Genomic DNA, 18,079 nt, shown 5'->3' on the forward strand with positions numbered 1-18,079 from the left:
TCTCACTATGTAGTTGAGACTGACCTGGAACTCACTATGTAGCCCAGGCTGGTCTTGAACTCACAGCGACCTTCCTGCCTCAGCCTCCCGAGTGCTGGGATTACAGGCGTGCACCACCACGCCCGGCTGTCCTCTTTAAGTTCGGTAATTTTTGTTTTATGAAGTTGGATGTGCAGCATTTGATGTGTGTTTATTGTTGCTCTCTCTTCCTGTTCCTATCTTTGTCTCTCCTGATCAGTTTTGGCTTGAAGTCAAATGTCTGAAAATAAGATAGCTATTCCTGCTGTTTTTTGAGCTACTGTCACATGAAGAAATGTTACGGCCCTCCTGCTTGTTTTTGGGCTCTGGTGGAATGGTGTATTTTTTGTTGTTGTTGTTCACCCTTTCACTTTTAGTTTATACTTCCTTTCAGCTGAGTTTTGTCTCATAGGCAATATATGGTTGCATTTTGTTTTGGGATCCAATCTGCCAATCTTTGTCTTTTGATTAAAGAGCTGAGACCATTGGCATCAATGATATTATAGCCTACTGTGCCATGCGTGCTGTATGTTTACCACTACTGTTGTAAGGTGTTTATTCAATTCTGTCATTGCATTATTTTTGTAGTGCTTATTCTTTTATTTTTTTACTTTCGTTTAACTGCTCTCCCAATTACATATATATTTTTTCTATTGGGTTCTTTGGTGTTGGTGGCCTCTCCCTGTCTCTGTCTAGGATTCCCGTAAGTATTTTCTGCAGTGTTGGTTTTTTGTTTTGTTTGGTTTTTTTTCGGTACTGGTTATTGAACTAGGGCCCTTGCACTTGGAAGGTGGCGGAACCACTGAGTCATATCCCCGGGCCATCTGCAGTGTTGGTTTAGTGGTCACGTATTTCTTTAGGATTTCTTTGTTGTGAAAAGTCTTTACTTCTCTGTCAAATTTTTTTTTTTAGACAGAGTCTCACTATGTAGTTCAGACTGCTCTGGAACTCACTGTGTAGCCCAGGCTGGTCTTGAACTCAGTGATCTTCCTGCCTCAGCCTCCCAAGTGCTGGGATTACAGGCGTGTGCCACCACATCCAGCTTACTTCTCTGTCAATTTTAAAAGCTAATTTTGTAGGATATATGCGTCTAGTTTGACAGTTCTTTTTTTTTTTGAGACAGGGTCTCTCTATGTAGTTGAGACTGACCTGAAACTCACTATGTAGCCCAGGCTGGTCTCCACAGTGATCCTCCTGCCTCAGCCTCTGGAGTGCTGGGATTACAGGTGCGCGCCACCACGCCCGGCCTGACTTTTGTTCTTTTTTGAGGCTTGAAAAACTTCACTCCAGGTTCTTTTGGTCTTTAAAGTTTATGCTTAGAAATCTGTAATTATTTTGATAGACCTGCCTGTATAGGTTACTTGCTACTTTTCTCTAACAGCTTTTGATATTCTCTCCTTTTGTTCAATTTCTGAAATTTTGATTATGATGTGTCATGGAAAGGTTCTTTTCTAATCATGGCTATTTGGGATCCTGTATGTCTTTTGTATTTGATTTTCCATTTTTTGTTTTGCTTTTTGTTGGTACTGGGGATCAAACTCAGGACCCATATGCTCACGAGGCAGGTGGTGGAACCACTGAGCTAAATCCCGGGCTTGTTTTGTCTTTTTGAGACAGTGTCTCACTGCAGCACAGGCTGACCTCAAACTCATGGTGATCCTTCTGTCTCAGCCTCCTGAGTGCTGGGATTACAGACGTGTGTCACCATGCTTGGCTGTATTTGAATATTGAATTCTATCCGCAGATTTGGAAAGTTTTATGCTATGATTTCTTTTTTGTTTTGTTTTGTTTTGTTTGTTTTTAAGACAGGATTTTACTATGTAGTTCAGGCTGGCCTTGAACTCACTAAGTAGCTCAGGTTGACTTTAACTTGTGGCAGTACTCCTGCCTCAGCCTTCCAAGTGCTACGATTACAGATACGTGCCACCAAATCTGACTCAGCTATGATTTCAGTGAATAAATTTTTTATAGTTTTTGAATGTCTTCTCATGTTTCCTTTATTCTTACAATTCTGAGGTTGGTTTTATTTATTTTAGTTTTTGAGTCATGTAGTGTTGGTTCTAGCTTACATGGTATTTTGTAATTTTAGGGTATCAGTGAATTTATGATCTACTATATCCAGTTTGGCTTCTATGTCTTGTATGTTTGTTTTTTGATTCCAGGGATTGAACTCAGGACCTTGTGCTTGCAAGGCAGGCACAGGCACCACTGAGCTAAATCTCCAGCCCTTTTTGGCTTCTGTTTCTCACACTGCCCTCACTGTGTATAAGTCTGCTATCCATGCTTTCCATTGAATTTTTTATGTCATATTTCTGCTTGGTTTTTTTTTTCCCATGCTTTCTAGTTCTTTTCTGAAATGATCATTTATGTCTTTTACATACTGTTTTGTTTAACTCAGTTTATTCTTCTCTGAGCTTGTTGAACATTTTACTGGTAAAATTCTTTATCTGTTTAAATCCTCTTTGAACATTAAACATCGTATGCATTTGCCTGTATGTTTCTTTTTTTCTTTTTTTTTTTTTTGGTACTGGGGATCAAACTTAGGACCTTGAGCTTGAGAGGCAGGTGTGGTACCACTGAGCTAAATCCCCGGCCCTTGTTTGTATGTTTCTTTTATCTCTTCAAATATTTTGGCTATTTGGTTTTTGTGTTCTTTGCCTATAGCTTCCTCTACATCAGTATCTGAGTTTGACTTTTGGGGAGTGAGGGAGGCATTTTGTTGCCTTGATTTCTATTTTTTAACAGTGGGTTAAAGATCTGTTAGGGTAGAGAAACTGTGTCACTGCTGTGGAGATCTTTTCAGTTAAATTCCATCTCCTTGTGATGTGTCCTTGGATTTGATTGTATTTTTGTGTTTATACCTCTCTTCATCCTACTCAGTGTAATATTCAAGGGTCTTTTAATGTCCCACCTTCTTGTGGAGGCTCTATCTCCAGCACGACTCAGAGAAAAAAACAAGCCGCAGTAATGTTGACAACACAGAGACAAACCAGATATTGGCATACAGTAAAAGCCAATTAAAAGCAACAGCTATGCTACCATTAACGATAGAAATCAGCAATAATAATAGAGTCAATGACAAACTGATGACTGACATGCCATACGAACGAATAGCTACAACTATACATTGATTTTTGATTTTGTTTTGTATTTTTAAGACAGGGTTTTGTCGTATAGTTCAAGCTGGCCTTGACTCACTATGTAGTCCAGGCTGGCCTTGAACTTGGGGTAATCCTCCTGCCTCAGTTTCCCAAGTGTCCTTATTGGTATGTGCCACCACTCATTTCTAACACTAGAAAAAAAGATTTACAATGATAATGTGAACACAAATACAGACGAAATAACTGACATACAGTACCTACTAAAATCAACAACTATGCCACCATTAACAAAAGAAAAGTATTTATTATATAGAGCACACTAAGTAGCTAAAAATTAATAAAGCTTAATAGTAATAATAAAAATGGAGGCCGGGGATTTAGCTCTGCCTCGCAAGCTCAAGGTCCTGAGTTCAATCCCCAGTACAAAAAAAGAAAATTTTTAAATTCAAAAAAAATGGAGGGATAGGGGATGGGAAAAATGAAAGAAGTAAAATTTGAAAAAAGGATGATAAGTGAAAAGTGAAGATAAAATTCATTTAAAGAATGAAGGAAAATTAGAATTTGGCAAAATAACAAGATGAATAAAAGGAGAAAACAACAACAAAAAAGGAAAAAATGAATCAAAAAGATTATGTGTTTGGGTGAGTGGTTTCTTTCCTCTGGTATTGGAATACACCAGATATGGGTAGCAGATTGTAAGTCACAACTAGGGCATCTTTTGTGTTTACACACACTTTTTGCCCTGTGAATTGTAAGTCCTATTCGACTTTTCTTCCTTGGCATGGTGAGTCAATGGAGTGGTGCTTGCTTCAGGGCTCTATTCACATCAGAGGCTCTGGATATTTTTGCCCTTCTATGTGCTCCAAGTCACTACTACCTCTGACTACTATCTCCAATTAGCTTTAACGACTTGTGAGCTTATGAAGTGCCTCCTTATTCCAGAGGCCCCTCTCCTTTATACATCAAGATTTAATAACCATCGAAGCCTAAGCCAGGTGTGGTGGTGCACACCTGTAATTCCAGCACTCGGGAGGCTGAGGCAGGAGGATCGCTGTGAGTTCAAGACCAGCCTGGGCTACATAGTGAGTTTCAGGTCAGCCTCAACTACGTAGTGAGACCCTGTCTCAAACAAACAAACAAACAAAAACCATCCAAGCCTAGTTATATCACTGATCATGTTGGCAGATGGGAAGAGCAAACACCACTGGAGATTTGTGCTGGAAGTAGGCAGCAAGAGAGGGCCAAGAAGTCTGCTGGACTTAGGTCAGTACTTTCAGACACTCCCCCCGCAAGAAACCCAGCCTGGCTTCTCTCCACAGTGTGTGGGTTCACTATGTCCTTCATAACTGCAGCTCACTGTTGCTCAAACCTCTCAGGGGGTCTGACTAGCCTGCCCCTTCTCCATAGCTGTTTCTTATGGCTGTCTCCCACCCAGTCACTGTGATAAGGTCACCCCAGAGAGTAATCTTCTGATTACTGGAGTAGCTCAGTTAAATAATAAATCCCTTCCCCAAACGGCTTCTGATTATATCAAGTATGGTGGACCTTGAACTGAATGTCTTCTCAAACTCTAGCATGCCGTGTGGAAGGAGTCCTTTTCAGGGTGACACTGTAGGGCCGGGGATTTAGCTCAGTGGTTCCGTCACCTGCCTCGCAAGCTCAAGGACCCGAGTTCGATCCCCGGTACAAAAAAAAAGAAAGAAAAAGAAACAGAGTGACTCTGTATTAGCAGCTTACAATAATCTTGGAGTTTTCTTGGGGCTAGTGGTGCTGGTCCATTGTTTGTCCAGGAGGCTTCTAGTCCTCTACAGGCTTACTTTATGTTTGCAGAGATAGGTTCTTATTCCTGGCACTAGGGGTTAGTGTCCAAGGCTGCTTTGTTTTCTCTGCATTGTTTTTAGTGTCTTCAGTTTCTGTGTGGTTTCTAGTTTTCCTGTCTTGCTCTTCCCTCATTCCCAGAGCCCTACTTGTTTTCCTTGTGCTAAGTTTTTTTTTTTCTTAGATATCTAGATTCCAAGTCCCTGTGAGGCTACATTTTACTCCTGGCCTTTACCATTGTCAGTCTCACTTTGGTGACTAATAAAAAATAATGTGTTATATATAATGTACATATATACACGTGTCATATATGCACACATATGCATGGATATATGTGTATATGTATATATGTATGGATCATTGAAGTCCTAGCAGAAATATTGCAAGGTTAGTCTAAATAGTATGTATTAACATCTTTTGCAGTATAGTTGTTGTTTCAAAATTATGCCTGGGTTAGGCATGGTAGCTCATGTCTGGTTTTTGCATTCTGGGAAGCTAAGGCAGAATGATGGCAAGTTCAAACCCACCCTGAGCAACTTAGTGAGACCCTGTCTCAAAGTAAAAAAAGGGCTTGTGAAACAGCTCAGTGTGAAGGTCTTGGGTTCAGTGCCAAGCACTGTAAAAAATGGGGAGGATGGACATTTTTGGTGTACAGTTGGACTCTTTTTGACCAAGAAACAACGCCCTCTCCAGGACCTACTGGGACTCACTGCTTATTAACCAAAATCTAAACTCTTTAGCAAAGCCTATCAGTTTGCCACAACTTGGCCAATTCTTTCAGCTACCATTCAATTTCACGTATACCTTATGCCGCATATTCCACCATTTTAAAAACCTACCTTGCACTTTTTTTTTTCGTTTTTTGAGACAGGACTTGGAACTCACTATGTAGCCCAGGCTGGTCTCAAACTCACAGCGATCCTCCTGCCTCAGCCTCCTGAGTGCTGAGATTACAGGCGTGTGCCACCACGCATGGCTTTTCCTACCTTATACCTTATTCTGGTTCTTTATATTATTCTCCACCAAGATTGTATTGTGTCATGCTCCCGTTCATCTTTGAAGGCTCATTTCAAATGCCAACTCCTTTATGAGCCTCTCACTCATATATTCAATCTTGAAGGAAACACTGTTGCCTCCGTGTTCTGTTTCTGTTATGCCTTGATCCCATTTTAATGGCACTTAACCGTATTTTTGTCCTGTATCAGTGTAGTTTGTGTTCTTATCACTTTGGTATCTAAGCATCTGAATTCTATTTAATGCCATCAAAACTAATTGAATGAATCTGAGATATAATAGTGAGTTCTTATTTTTTCTTCCATAGATTCCATGTAATGGAAAAGCAGCTGACCGCATCCATCAGGATGGAATTCATATCCTTGTGAATATGAATGGTTATACAAAAGGTGCTCGAAATGAGCTCTTTGCTCTCAGGCCAGCTCCTATTCAGGTAAAGCGAAAAGTAACAATCACTTAGAATGTGTATTGGACTAAAAAGAGTGTGTTTCTCCCTTACCTCTGGTCAACTGATACTTGAAACATTAAAAGTATAGTTCTTTCTGGGTGTGGTGGGGCATGCCTATAATCCTTGCCCTCCAGAGATTGAATCAGAAGGATCCATGAGCTGGGGCCAGCCTGGAAACAAAAAACAAAACAAAAAATGTTCCTTGGTTGATCTTGGCTGAAGAAGTTAACCTTCCAACTATGTATGTTGCTGCATACTTGTAATTTGTTGCTAGCTACTTGGGAGGCTGAGGCAGGAGAACTTCGAGACCAGCCTGGGCAGCTTAGACCCTGCCTCAATAGAAGAGGTTACCTTTACTTGTTTGTTTATATTCTTATTTAATTTTGCAACCCTTTTTAAAAAAACCACTTTATTGAGGTTGATGATTGAACTTCAAAAGCTGTACATATTTATTGGGTACAGTTTGGTGAATTTAAAGATAAGTATACTGATGAAGGTTCTTAATCAGGTTTTGATTTTTTTTTTAAGGCAATGTGGCTGGGATATCCTGGGACTAGTGGTGCGCTCTTTATGGATTATATCATCACTGATCAGGAAACTTCACCAGCTGAAGTTGCTGAGCAGTATTCTGAGAAACTGGCTTATATGCCCCACACTTTCTTTATTGGTGATCATGCTAATATGTTCCCTCACTTGAAGGTAGGTAGAAGATGGTGCTCTGGAAGAATTTCAAAGCAGTAGTCATTAGCCAGGCGTGGTGGCGCAGGCCTGTATTCCCAGCACTCGGGAGGTTGAGGCAGGAGGATCACTGTGAATTTGAGACCAGCCTGGGCTACATAGTGAGTTCCAGGTCAGTCTCAACTACATAGTGAGACCCTGTCTCAAAAAACCAAAAAAAAAAACCCCAATATCAAAGAAGTAGTCATTTAGTTCCTTCTTATTGTCCATGAACATCCTAAAAGATATCTTGAAATTTTTTCCATTAGAAAAAAGCAGTCATTGATTTTAAGTCCAATGGGCACATTTATGACAATCGGATAGTTCTGAATGGCATCGATCTCAAAGCATTTCTTGATAGTCTGCCAGATGTGAAAATTGTTAAGGTCAGTACCTAGCCAGTATTTGTTATTAAAATAAAGTCAACTGCATTTGGAATCTTTTTCCTAACAATGCATTTTATGTCGTTTTTTAGATGAAGTGTCCTGATGGAGGAGACAATGCAGATAGCAGTAATACAGCTCTTAATATGCCTGTTATTCCCATGAATACTATTGCAGAAGCAGTTATTGAAATGATTAACAGAGGACAGATTCAGATAACAATTAATGGATTCAGTATTAGCAATGGACTGGCCACTACACAGGTGAGAGGTGGATAGTTGACCATAATATGTATTACCAACCATGCATTTATTTTCTTTAATCTTCATGGTAACTTTTGAAATACGCATCATTGTCCTTATTTTACTTTTTTAATTAATTTTTTCCAATGAGTTTATTGGTACATTGTAGGTATTCAATATGATGACATTCCTCATTGGGAATTTGTACCTTTACATGCTATATCTTGGTTCTTATTTTTTCCCCATTCCCCTGTCCTTGCCCTCCCTTCAACCCCTCACCCCTTCCTATTTACAAAGACTTTGTTTTCATTTTTTCCTTTTTTCATACTTTTTCCTTTGCTTTCTTTTCTTACCCCTACCCCTGCTACTATCCGTAGCCCTTTAGACCTTTTCTTCCTATTTCACATTATGTATTATACATTTTGATCCTTATTTACAATTTCAGTTTCTTACTCTGGAGAAACTATTGGGTATTTACAAATGTCTGTCCTATTTATTTAAGAGTATGGCCTCAATGTGCATCTATTTAGCTATAAATGTCTCTAGTTTCTTATTCTTTATGGCTGAGTAGTACTCCATTTTATTAAAAAATCAGATCTTTATCCAGTCTCCAGTTGATGGGCAATTGGGCTGTTTCCAAGTTTTAGCTATTACAGTATGAAAATATCGCTATGGGATTATTCTTTTGGGAAGATGCCAAGCAGGGGAATAGCTGGGTCAAGTGGGAGCTCTAATGCTACTTTTTTGGGGTATCTCCATATTGATTTCCACAGTAGTTGCACAAATCTGTACTCCCACCAACAATGGAGAAGGGTTCCTTTCTCCATACATCCCCACCAGCATTTGTTATTGGTTGATTTCTTGATAGCAGCCATTCTTTCTGGGGTGAGATGGAATCTCAGTGTTGTTTTCACCTGCATCTCTTGAACGACCAGTGATGTTCAACGGTTTTTCATGTTTATTTGCTGCTTTTACTTCTTTTTCTGAGAAATGTCTATTTCAGATGCCCATTTTTGAATCGGGTCATTACATTTGAGGGGGGGGTCTGATGTTTTTTAAGTTCTTTTATTTATGTATGTATGTATTTATTTATTTGTTTTGGTTTTTTGAGTTAAGTTCTTTATATATTCTCGATAGTTGTCCTTTGTCTGAGGAACGGCTGGTAAGAAAATTTTTCCCATATTGTAGATTGTTTCTTAGCTCTGTTAGTGGTTTCTCTTATACTGTAGAAGCTTTTTAATAAGATGAGATCCCAGTTGATTCTTTTTGCTAGTTCCATGCTACTGAGTTTTTTTTCCTAAAGTTTTATCCTATTGCAGTGTCTTCAAGAGTTCTACCTAACCTATTTTCCAGCAAGTTTAGTGTTTTGTTTTAATATTTAGATCTTTGATCCACTTCAATTTTAGTTTAGGGCATAGTGAGCGATATGGGTCTAGTTTTAATCTTTGGCAGGTTGAAATCTAGTTTTTCCAGCACCATTAATAAAGAAGCCATCTTTTTTGGGGGGTTTTTTGAGACAGGGTCTCACTATGTAGTTGAGACTGACCTAGAACTCACTGGGTAATCCAGGCTGGTCTGGAACTCACAATGATCCTCCTGCCTCAGTGCTGGGATTACAGGTGTGTGCCACCACGCCCCGCTAAAGAGGCTATTTTGGGGTTGGGGACTTAGCTTAGCAGTGCTGCTGCCTGTCTCAAAAGCACAAGGTCCCAAGTTCGATACCCAATACCCGCCCCCCACAAAAGAGGCCATCTTTCCTCCAGTAAGGGTGGTTGGCTCCTTTGTCAAAGATGAGGTGGCTGAGTGTGTCTGGAGTTGTTTCTACACCTTCTAATCTATTTCACTGATGCATCTGTTTCTTTGGTAGTACCATGCTGTTTTTATCACAGTGGCTTTGTAGTGTAGTTTCAAGTTGGGGATTGTGATACCCCCTACCTTATCTTTGTTGCCTAGAATTGCTTTTGTTATTCTAGGTCTCTTCTGGTTCCAGATTAATTTTTGGATTGTTTTCTCTAGTTCTGTGAAATATACTATTGGGATTTCAATTAGGATTACAGTTTTGGAAGTATGCCCATTTTTACTATATTGGTTCTTCCTATCCAGGAACTATATTGAACAGGAATGATGATAGTGGACATCCTTATCTTGTTCCTGATTTTTTTTTTGTTTTTTGAGACAGTGTGTCACTCTGTAGTTGAGACTGACCTGGAACTCACTATGTAGCCTAGGCTGGTCTTGAACTCAAAGCGATCCTCCTGCCTCAGCTTCCTGAGTGCTGGGATTACAGGCGAGCGCCACCACACCTGGCTCTTGTTCCTAAATTTAGCGTGAAAGATTTTAGTTTTTGACCATTTAGTATGCTGTTGGTTTTTCATAGACAGCCTTTACCAGCTTGAGATAAAGACCGTCCATTCCATTTTTTTGTAGGATTTTTATCATGAATGGGTGTTGGATTTTGTTGAAGGCTTTTTTGGTATCTATTGAGATGATCATATGGTTTTTGTCCTTGATTCTGTTAATATACATTATTACATTATTGACTTTACATTACATACATCTGTTACATTTATTGACTTATGTATGTTGAACCATGCTTGCATCCCTTGGATGAATCCCACTTGGTCAGGATTTATGATCTTGATGTTCTTCTGTGTTCTGTTTTCCAGTATCTTATTGAGGATTTTTGCATCTGTGTTCACTAGGGAGATTGGCCTGTAGTTCTCTTTTTTGGTTGGGTCTTTCTTTGCTTTTGGAATCAGGTAATGCTTGCTTCCAGGAATCAATTCAGTAGTATTGCTTCCCTTTCAATTTCATTAAAGAATTTGAGAAGTAGTGGCATTAGCGCTTCCCTAAATTTCTTTTAGAATTCAGCAGTGAAGCCATAAGGACCTGGGCTTTTCTTTGTTACCGGGGATTGACTTCAGGATCTTGAGCTTGTGAGGCAGGTGGCAGAACCACTGAGCTAAATCCCCAGCCCTGTTGGCAAATTTTTAATTCTGTTTTTAATTTCACTGATTGAAATTGGGGTGTTTAGATTTTTTTATCTTTGTTTAACTTTGGTAATATATAATGCATCTAGGAATCTTGTCCATTTCTTCTGTTTTCCATTTTATTGGAGTACAGGTTCTTGAAGTGTAGATATTGATGATTGTCTGTATTTCTCTTGGATCTGTTGTGATTTCACCCTTTTTGTTCATAATTACATGGATTTCAGCCTTTTCTTGATAAGATTGGCCAAAGCTTTGTTGATTTTATTTATTCTGTTGAAGAACCAACTGTTCCATTCATTGTTTTTTTTTTTCTGTATCCTTCTTGTAGTCTCCATCGCATTGATTTCTGCTCTTTATAATTTCCTCCCTTGTAGGTGCTTTGGGTTTATGTTGCTGTTCTTTGTCTAGGAGCTTGAGGTTCAGCAATAAGTTGTTTATTTGAGCTTGTTCTGTTTTTTCTAGTATGGGCATTCACTGCTATGAATTTGTTTTGTAGAACTGCTTTCATTGTATCCCATAGATTTCTGTATGTTGTATTGGTATCATCATTAAATTGTAAAAACTGTCTGATTTCTTTTATTTCCTCTGTGACCCATTGGTTGTTAAGGAGAGCGTCATTCAATTTCAGGGTGTTTTTGAAGTTCTTGCAGTTTCTTATGCTGTCGATCTCCAGTTTAATTGCACTATGGTCTGACAATATATAGAGGATAACTTCAGTTCCTTTGCATTTACTTAAACAGGTTCTGTGCGCTAGCATGTGATCTATTTTGGAGAATAACCTGTATGCAGCTGAAAAGAATGTATATTCTAATTTTGTGTAGTTATCTATTACGTCCATTTGTTCAAAAGTTTGGTTCAGTTGTAGTATTTTGTTGTTGATTTTCTGTCTAGATGATCTGTCTATTGGTGACAGTGGGTTATTAAAGTTCCCCACTACAATTAGTGCTTATTGGGTTTTTCATGTCCATTAATATTTGTTTTATATAGTTGGGTGCACTAATATTTGGTGCATATATATTTATGATTGTCATCCCTTCCTCTTGGATTGTTCCTTTTACAAGGATGTATGTAGTTACCTTCTTTGTCTTTCTTAATTAGTTTTGGTTAAAAATCTACTTTGTCTGAAAATAAGATAGCTAACCCCTGCTTTTTTCTGGGTTTCTGTCAAATGGAGAACTGTTTTTCATTCTTTTACTTTCAGTCTATGACTTTCTTTTTTTTAAATTAAGTATGTTTCTTATATACAGAATATTGTTGGATTTTGCTGCTTCTTTTTTTGGTACCGGGGATTGAACTCAGGATGTTGCGCTTGTGAGGCAGGTAGTGGAACCACTGAGCTGAATCCCCGGCCCGCTTCTTCTTTTTTTGTACTGGGGATCAAACTCAGGACCTTGCGTTTTACCAGGTAGGCATGGTGCCACTAAGCTAAATCCCATGTGAATTTTGCTTCTTTTTTTTTTCTTAAATTTTGCTTCTTAAAGGCAATTTTTTGGTACTGGGGATCAGACGGGACCTTGTGCTTGCGAGGTAGGCAGTGGAATCACTGAGCTAAATGCTTGGCCCAAATTTTGCTTCTTAATCCATTCTGCCATCCTGTTTCTCTTGATTGGTGAATTAAAGTCATAAATATTGATGGTTATAACTTAGATGTGTTGACTTGTCCTTGTTACGATATTTTCCTGTTGTTGGCCCTTTTATTTTTATTTTTCCCCTTTTTCTTTAATTTCTTGCCTTGTCCTGATGGCTTCACTCTGTTGGGCCTCATGGAGTTGTGACTGTCATTGTTTTTTTCTAGGATATTATTTAGAATTGTTTGGAGTTCTTAGTTGGTATACATGAAGTTCCTCAGGTGTTCTTGTTTGAAAGTATCTTATTTCCCCATTGATTTTGAAATATAATTTTGCAGGATATATCAATCTATGTTTGAGGTTGCTTTCTTTTAGGGCTTGTATACCTCACTCCAGGCTCTCCTGGACTTGAGGGTTTGTGTTGAAAAGTCTGCTGTGATTCTGATGGGCTTTCCTTTGTATGTGATTTGTTTCTTTTCTTCAGTTGCTTGTAGTATTTTGTTGTTCTGTTGGGTTTCTAGGATCTTGAGTATTATATGTCTAGATAAAGATTTTTTTTGATCATGGCTAGTTGAAGTCCTATATGCCTATATGTCAATTTCTTTCCCCCATTTGGAAACTTTTCTGCCATTACTTCTGTGAACAGTTTTTAAATGTTATTTGTACTTTCCCCTGTTTTTTTGTGGACTCCCATCAGTCTTATGTTATTCTTCTTTGTGTCATCTAGCAGCTGCTGGATCAATTTCTCATGGTCCCTTAGTATTTTAAAAAAATCTCTGTTTTCATGGTCACTAACCTCAATCCTGTCTTCTATATCTCATAATCTGTCTTCACATTGGCTCACTCTGTTGTGAACACTTTCAATAAAGTTCTTAATCTCCTGGATATCTGAATCTGTTTCATGGATTCCATTTCTTTTCTATGTTGGGCTTTAATGGTTTTTGTTTCTTTCCTATGCTGAGCATTCTTGGCTTCCATCATGGTCTTGATCTCTTCTATTGTTTTATCTGTTTCTGTTCCATAGTCTCTAATCCTATCTTTCGTTCTGCTCATCATCTCTGTAGTTATTTGGGAAACTATTTCTGTTTTGAATATTTCTGGAGCCTGGTTCATTTGTTTTGTTACTTCTCACAGTATCAATTCGAGGTGTCTAGGTGGTTGATTGTCAGATTGTTTTCCATCTTGTTGCCCCCAGGATTTACCTTTGGTAATTTGGAAGTCTAGGTTTGCACCCCTTTTAGGTGTCTTCTCATTTCTGTTTTTGTTGTTGGTGCTGTTTTTGGTTTAATTCCTGGGTTGATACTTCAGTATTGCTTATTGTGAGAATCTTTATTGCTTGTATTTAGAACCCTTGTGGAATGATTGCTTCTCATCGGTACCTTCCAGATATAGCTGGTCTTCAGGTTTTGAGTCTCTAATGACTCTTAGGAAGTCTTGTTTTCAGTATACCAGGCAGGACAACTGATTAGATCAGTCGCAGCATCTTAGCCTAAGTGATACATTCAGCATCAAACACCGTTATTAATCTGTCATCTCTAACCACATGAGCTAAGTCAAAATTGAGGACCAGCCCAAAATATGTTTGTAGTGAATAAACCCTTCAGTATTGCAAGTTTACCCTTTAGGACATAGAAGGAATTGGGGAGGGAGATATAGAGAGATAGAAGGAGAGAGAAAGGTTCAAAGTGATGTTAGAGGACCCAGGAAGATCACACAAATTTTGGGAAACTTTTGAAGACAAGAGGAAAAGACAGAATGAAGGAACAAAAACAAGAATAGAACAAGCTAATAGCTATAGGGAAGCTAGAAGCTGTATTCACCTTCCTATAAAAATAATGACAATTGTACTGGGTGTCGTGGCGCATGCCTGTAATCCTAGCATTCAGTAGGCTGAAGCAGGAGGATCACTGTGAGTATGAGACCAACCTGGACTACATAGTAAGTTCTAGGTCAGTCTCAACTATGTAGTGAGACCCTGTCTCAAAAAACCAAAAAAAAAAAAAAAAACAAAAAAAAAAAAAAAAAACCAAAACAAAAATAATGACAATTGAGACAAGGAAAGAGAGAACAAAACCCTGAAATAGGACAGGAATAGAACAAAAAGGGAGATAAATGAAGAATAAGAAGGGAGAGAGGAGAATAGAGAAAAAAAATAAAGGGGGCCTCCTTCAAGTTATGTCTCTGCTGTTGTAATAAACAACGTGGGCAACAGTATCCAGATCTAAGTCAGTCTGAGCAAGCCAGCTGTTGTCTGCTGAGATTCAGACTAATTTCTGTTTGCAAAGCCCAAATAGAGCTGTGTGACCTTCAGGATTGAACTCTGCAAGGTTCTACTGCAGGTTTCAGCTGTCCTTCCCCCACTTAGTCTGGTTTTCAATGGAAGGTGCTGATCCCACCAACTTAACCAACCGCGGTGATCCGTCTTTATTGTAGAGCATTTCTTCACTTTCCCAGTAGGCTTCTATTTTCCTCAAGGAGCCTCAGAGAGGCCCTCTCTCTGTTGTTCACTTCTGCTCTATCTTCTGGAGCTCATAACCATGGTCTTTATGGCCCGGGGGTGCCTCTGTAGTGAGGATCCAGATAACAACCCTGCCTGCAGCTGACCAGGAGCAGTGGGGGTAGGTGCCGGGGGTCGCCTGTCACTTGAAGATTCTGGGTAATAGGGCAGCAGGGGGGGGCGGTCCTGGGCCCTCTGCGTGACAGTGCTGGGGTGGCAGTAGGCAATGCTGGGCCTTCCTCAGGACATTGCTGGGTGCCGGTTTGGTGGGGGGGGCAGTGCCAGGTCCATTGTCCTTATTTTATAGATGAGGAAATGAGTTCAGTGATTTTTGTCTGATTTTAAAAGTGCCCTGAATTTGACCTAGCAGATTACTTATTGAGACTTTACTATGTTACTGTCTTGTTTTTCCCTGCCTTTGGCATTACTCTTACATAGTGGACTATCTATAGGTACCTTATAGTCTCTTGCTTCTGTAAACTCATACTTCCTAGCTAAACCCTATTTAAGACTTCTAATTCAGACCATTCCTCCAGGAATCCATTCCTGTACTAATTTCAAGCCTCACCTTCCCTACTCCATCAATACTTGTCATCTATGCTTCTGTAATATTTGGGATCTGTCGTTGTATTTATCACAATGCAATATAATTCCCTGTGTATTCTTCAGTGAATAGAATTGATGTAACTTATACTCAATATATGTTGGATACTTGAATAAGTGACTCTCTAGCTCTGTCCAGAGAGTATAAGGCAAGAATCCGATTCCTCATAGGAGTTAATAGTTTTCTTTGAAATGTCCATATTCACCCAACAGTGTAAGGCAATAAATACTCAGATAAGTGGGATTTGCAATATAAGCCTATAATTATATGTATAGAAACTCAGAAATGGTGGTTGTCAGTGTGAAGAGTCTTTGGAGAAGAGACCATTTGGAGGCGTAAAAGTAGTTTAGCCTTGAAGGATGGGCGTGATTTAGAAAAAAGAATTCCATTTATGAGGAAAATAGTAAAAGCTTAATGTTTGATTAGTGATGGGTTTTGAGAACTTTTTAACTAGAGCAGTAAGTTTCATGTGCGATCCTTTGCTAATTAATATAAAGGGAGCCCGGGCATGATGGTGTGTGCCTATAATTGCAGCACTTGGGAGGCTGGCTGATGCAGGAGGATAACCGTAAGTTCAAGGCCAACCTAGGCTATACATAGTAAGACCCTGTCCCAAAAAAACAAAACAAAACAAAAATTAATATACAGGGAATGGCTATAGCTGAGGGTGGTGGCGTACATGGAAAAGCCAGCACTCTGAGAAGCTTATGCAGGACACAAGTTAAAGCTCAGCACAGGCAGCTTAGTGACTGGAACCCTGTCTGAAAATGAAAAAAAAATTTAAAGTGCTGGGAAAGTAGCTCAGTGCAAAGGCGCTGGGTTCAATACCTACTACAGCCCCACTCCCTAAAAGCTAGAACTATTTTCTTTTATTTATGGTGTCACAGATACTTTCTCATTATAGTTCAGGGACATGACTTTCAATGGTTATAGCATTTTGCATCTTGTGAATTCTATAATGATTAAAAAGTATTGGTCTGGCTGGGCATGGTGGCACACGCCTGTAATCCCAGCACTCAGGAGGCTGAGGCAGGAGGATCTCTGTGAGTTCGAGACCAGCCTGGGCTACATAGTGAGGGCAATACCATATAATCTTAACTTTAAATGACAGTCATCATACTCTCTTCCTTGTTCTAGATCAACAACAAGGCTGCCACTGGAGAGGAGGTTCCTCGTACCATTATTGTAACCACCCGTTCTCAGTATGGTTTACCAGAAGATGCCATTGTGTACTGTAACTTTAATCAGTTGTATAAAATTGACCCATCTACTTTGCAGATGTGGGCAAATGTGAGTATGTATAGATTCAATGTTAACATCTAGGACTAGTGAAGTTTTTGTGTATGAGGCTGTTTTACTATTTGTCCCTTTTTAATCCTTTCAGGAGCTGTTGTGTTCTTTGTGTGTGTGTGAGTGCTTTTTTTGGTACACTTCTAATCTATAAAAGGATTATAGATTTTTCAGTCATTTCTTATTTTTTTCTTCCAATGTCTTTTTTCCTTTTTGGTGCTGGGGTTGGAACCCAAGGCTTTGCTCATGCTATGTGACTGCTGTCATTGAGCTATGCCTTTAGCCGTCTCCTTCCAGTGTCTGAATTTTACATTAGGAAGCTTTTATTTACCTAATGAATGTGTTCTTTCTCAGTCAGAGGTCAGCAAACTTGTTCATTCTGTCTGTCTTTATTTTGGTTTGTCTTTTTTTGGTATCGGGGATCGAACTTGGGTCCTTGTGCTTGCGAGGCAGGCGGCAGAACCTCTGAGCTAAATCCCTGGCCCTATTTTGTCTTTTTTGAGACAGGATCTTGCTGTGTAGTCCTGGCTGGCCTTGAATTTATTGTGTACCCCAGGCTGCTGGCCTTGAACTTGTGGTGATCCTCCTGCCTTAGCCTCCTCAGTGGTGTAATTGTAGGCTTTTGCCACCACATCCAGCAGCAAATTTGTTCTTGAAGGAACAGATGGTAGATACTTTTGGTTTTGTGGGCCGTATTCTTTGTCATATGTACTCAATTCTGCCATTGTAGCACAAAACACCCTATACATTATGTAAACAAATGACTGTGGGGCTGGGGATTTAGCTCAGTGGTGCCACTGCCTGCCTCGCAAGTGCAAGATCCCAAGTTCAATCCCTGGTACCAAAACAAAACAAAACAACAAACAAATGACTGTGGCTGTGTTCCAGCAACATTAATAATAACTGGCAGCATGTGATATTTATTTTAGGCTGTAGTTTGGTCTAAACTGATAGCAAAAAGCCAGCTGTGGTGGTACACACCTGTAATCCCAGCACTCGGGAGGCTGAGGCAGGAGGATTGCTGTGAGTTTGGTACCAGCCTGGGCTACATAGAGAGTTCTAGGTCAGTCTCAACTACACAGTGAGACCCTGTCTCAAAAAAAAAAACAAAAAAACAAAAAAAAACAAACAAAAAACCAAACTGATAGCAAAAGCAGTCCTATACATCCACCCATGTATCCTTGCATCAAGGAGAATGTAAAATTCTCCCAGTATTGTAGAGTTAAAACCAAGGAGTCAATTTATACTCTAACTTCTCAGTCATTTATAAGACCAGTTACATAAACAGGATATTGAATATCCATAACTAGCTCCATAGGACTAAAATAGCATATTTTTACCTTTAGATTATTTAGAGGTAGAGATAATTCTTTGGTTGACCCCCCCCCC

The 18,079-nt window shown here is 39.3% G+C and overlaps 1 protein-coding gene across 2 annotated transcripts in view; it reads left to right on the top strand.

The window, feature by feature from the left end:
• Positions 1 to 18,079, top strand: part of Ogt (O-linked N-acetylglucosamine (GlcNAc) transferase) — a 51,821-nt gene that overhangs the window by 24,983 nt on the left and 8,759 nt on the right. For both annotated transcript variants that reach the window (XM_010607954.3, XM_010607955.3), the window contains exons 15-19: positions 6,259 to 6,384; positions 6,928 to 7,098; positions 7,386 to 7,502; positions 7,592 to 7,762; positions 16,538 to 16,690. In XM_010607954.3, the coding sequence (XP_010606256.1) occupies positions 6,259 to 6,384; positions 6,928 to 7,098; positions 7,386 to 7,502; positions 7,592 to 7,762; positions 16,538 to 16,690 (738 nt within the window). The remainder of the gene's footprint in view (positions 1 to 6,258; positions 6,385 to 6,927; positions 7,099 to 7,385; positions 7,503 to 7,591; positions 7,763 to 16,537; positions 16,691 to 18,079) is intronic.

The sequence above is a fragment of the Fukomys damarensis genome, unplaced genomic scaffold (genome assembly GCF_012274545.1).
Source record: "Fukomys damarensis isolate Sample0158 unplaced genomic scaffold, DMR_v1.0_HiC HiC_scaffold_39, whole genome shotgun sequence".
NCBI lineage: Eukaryota > Metazoa > Chordata > Mammalia > Rodentia > Bathyergidae > Fukomys > Fukomys damarensis.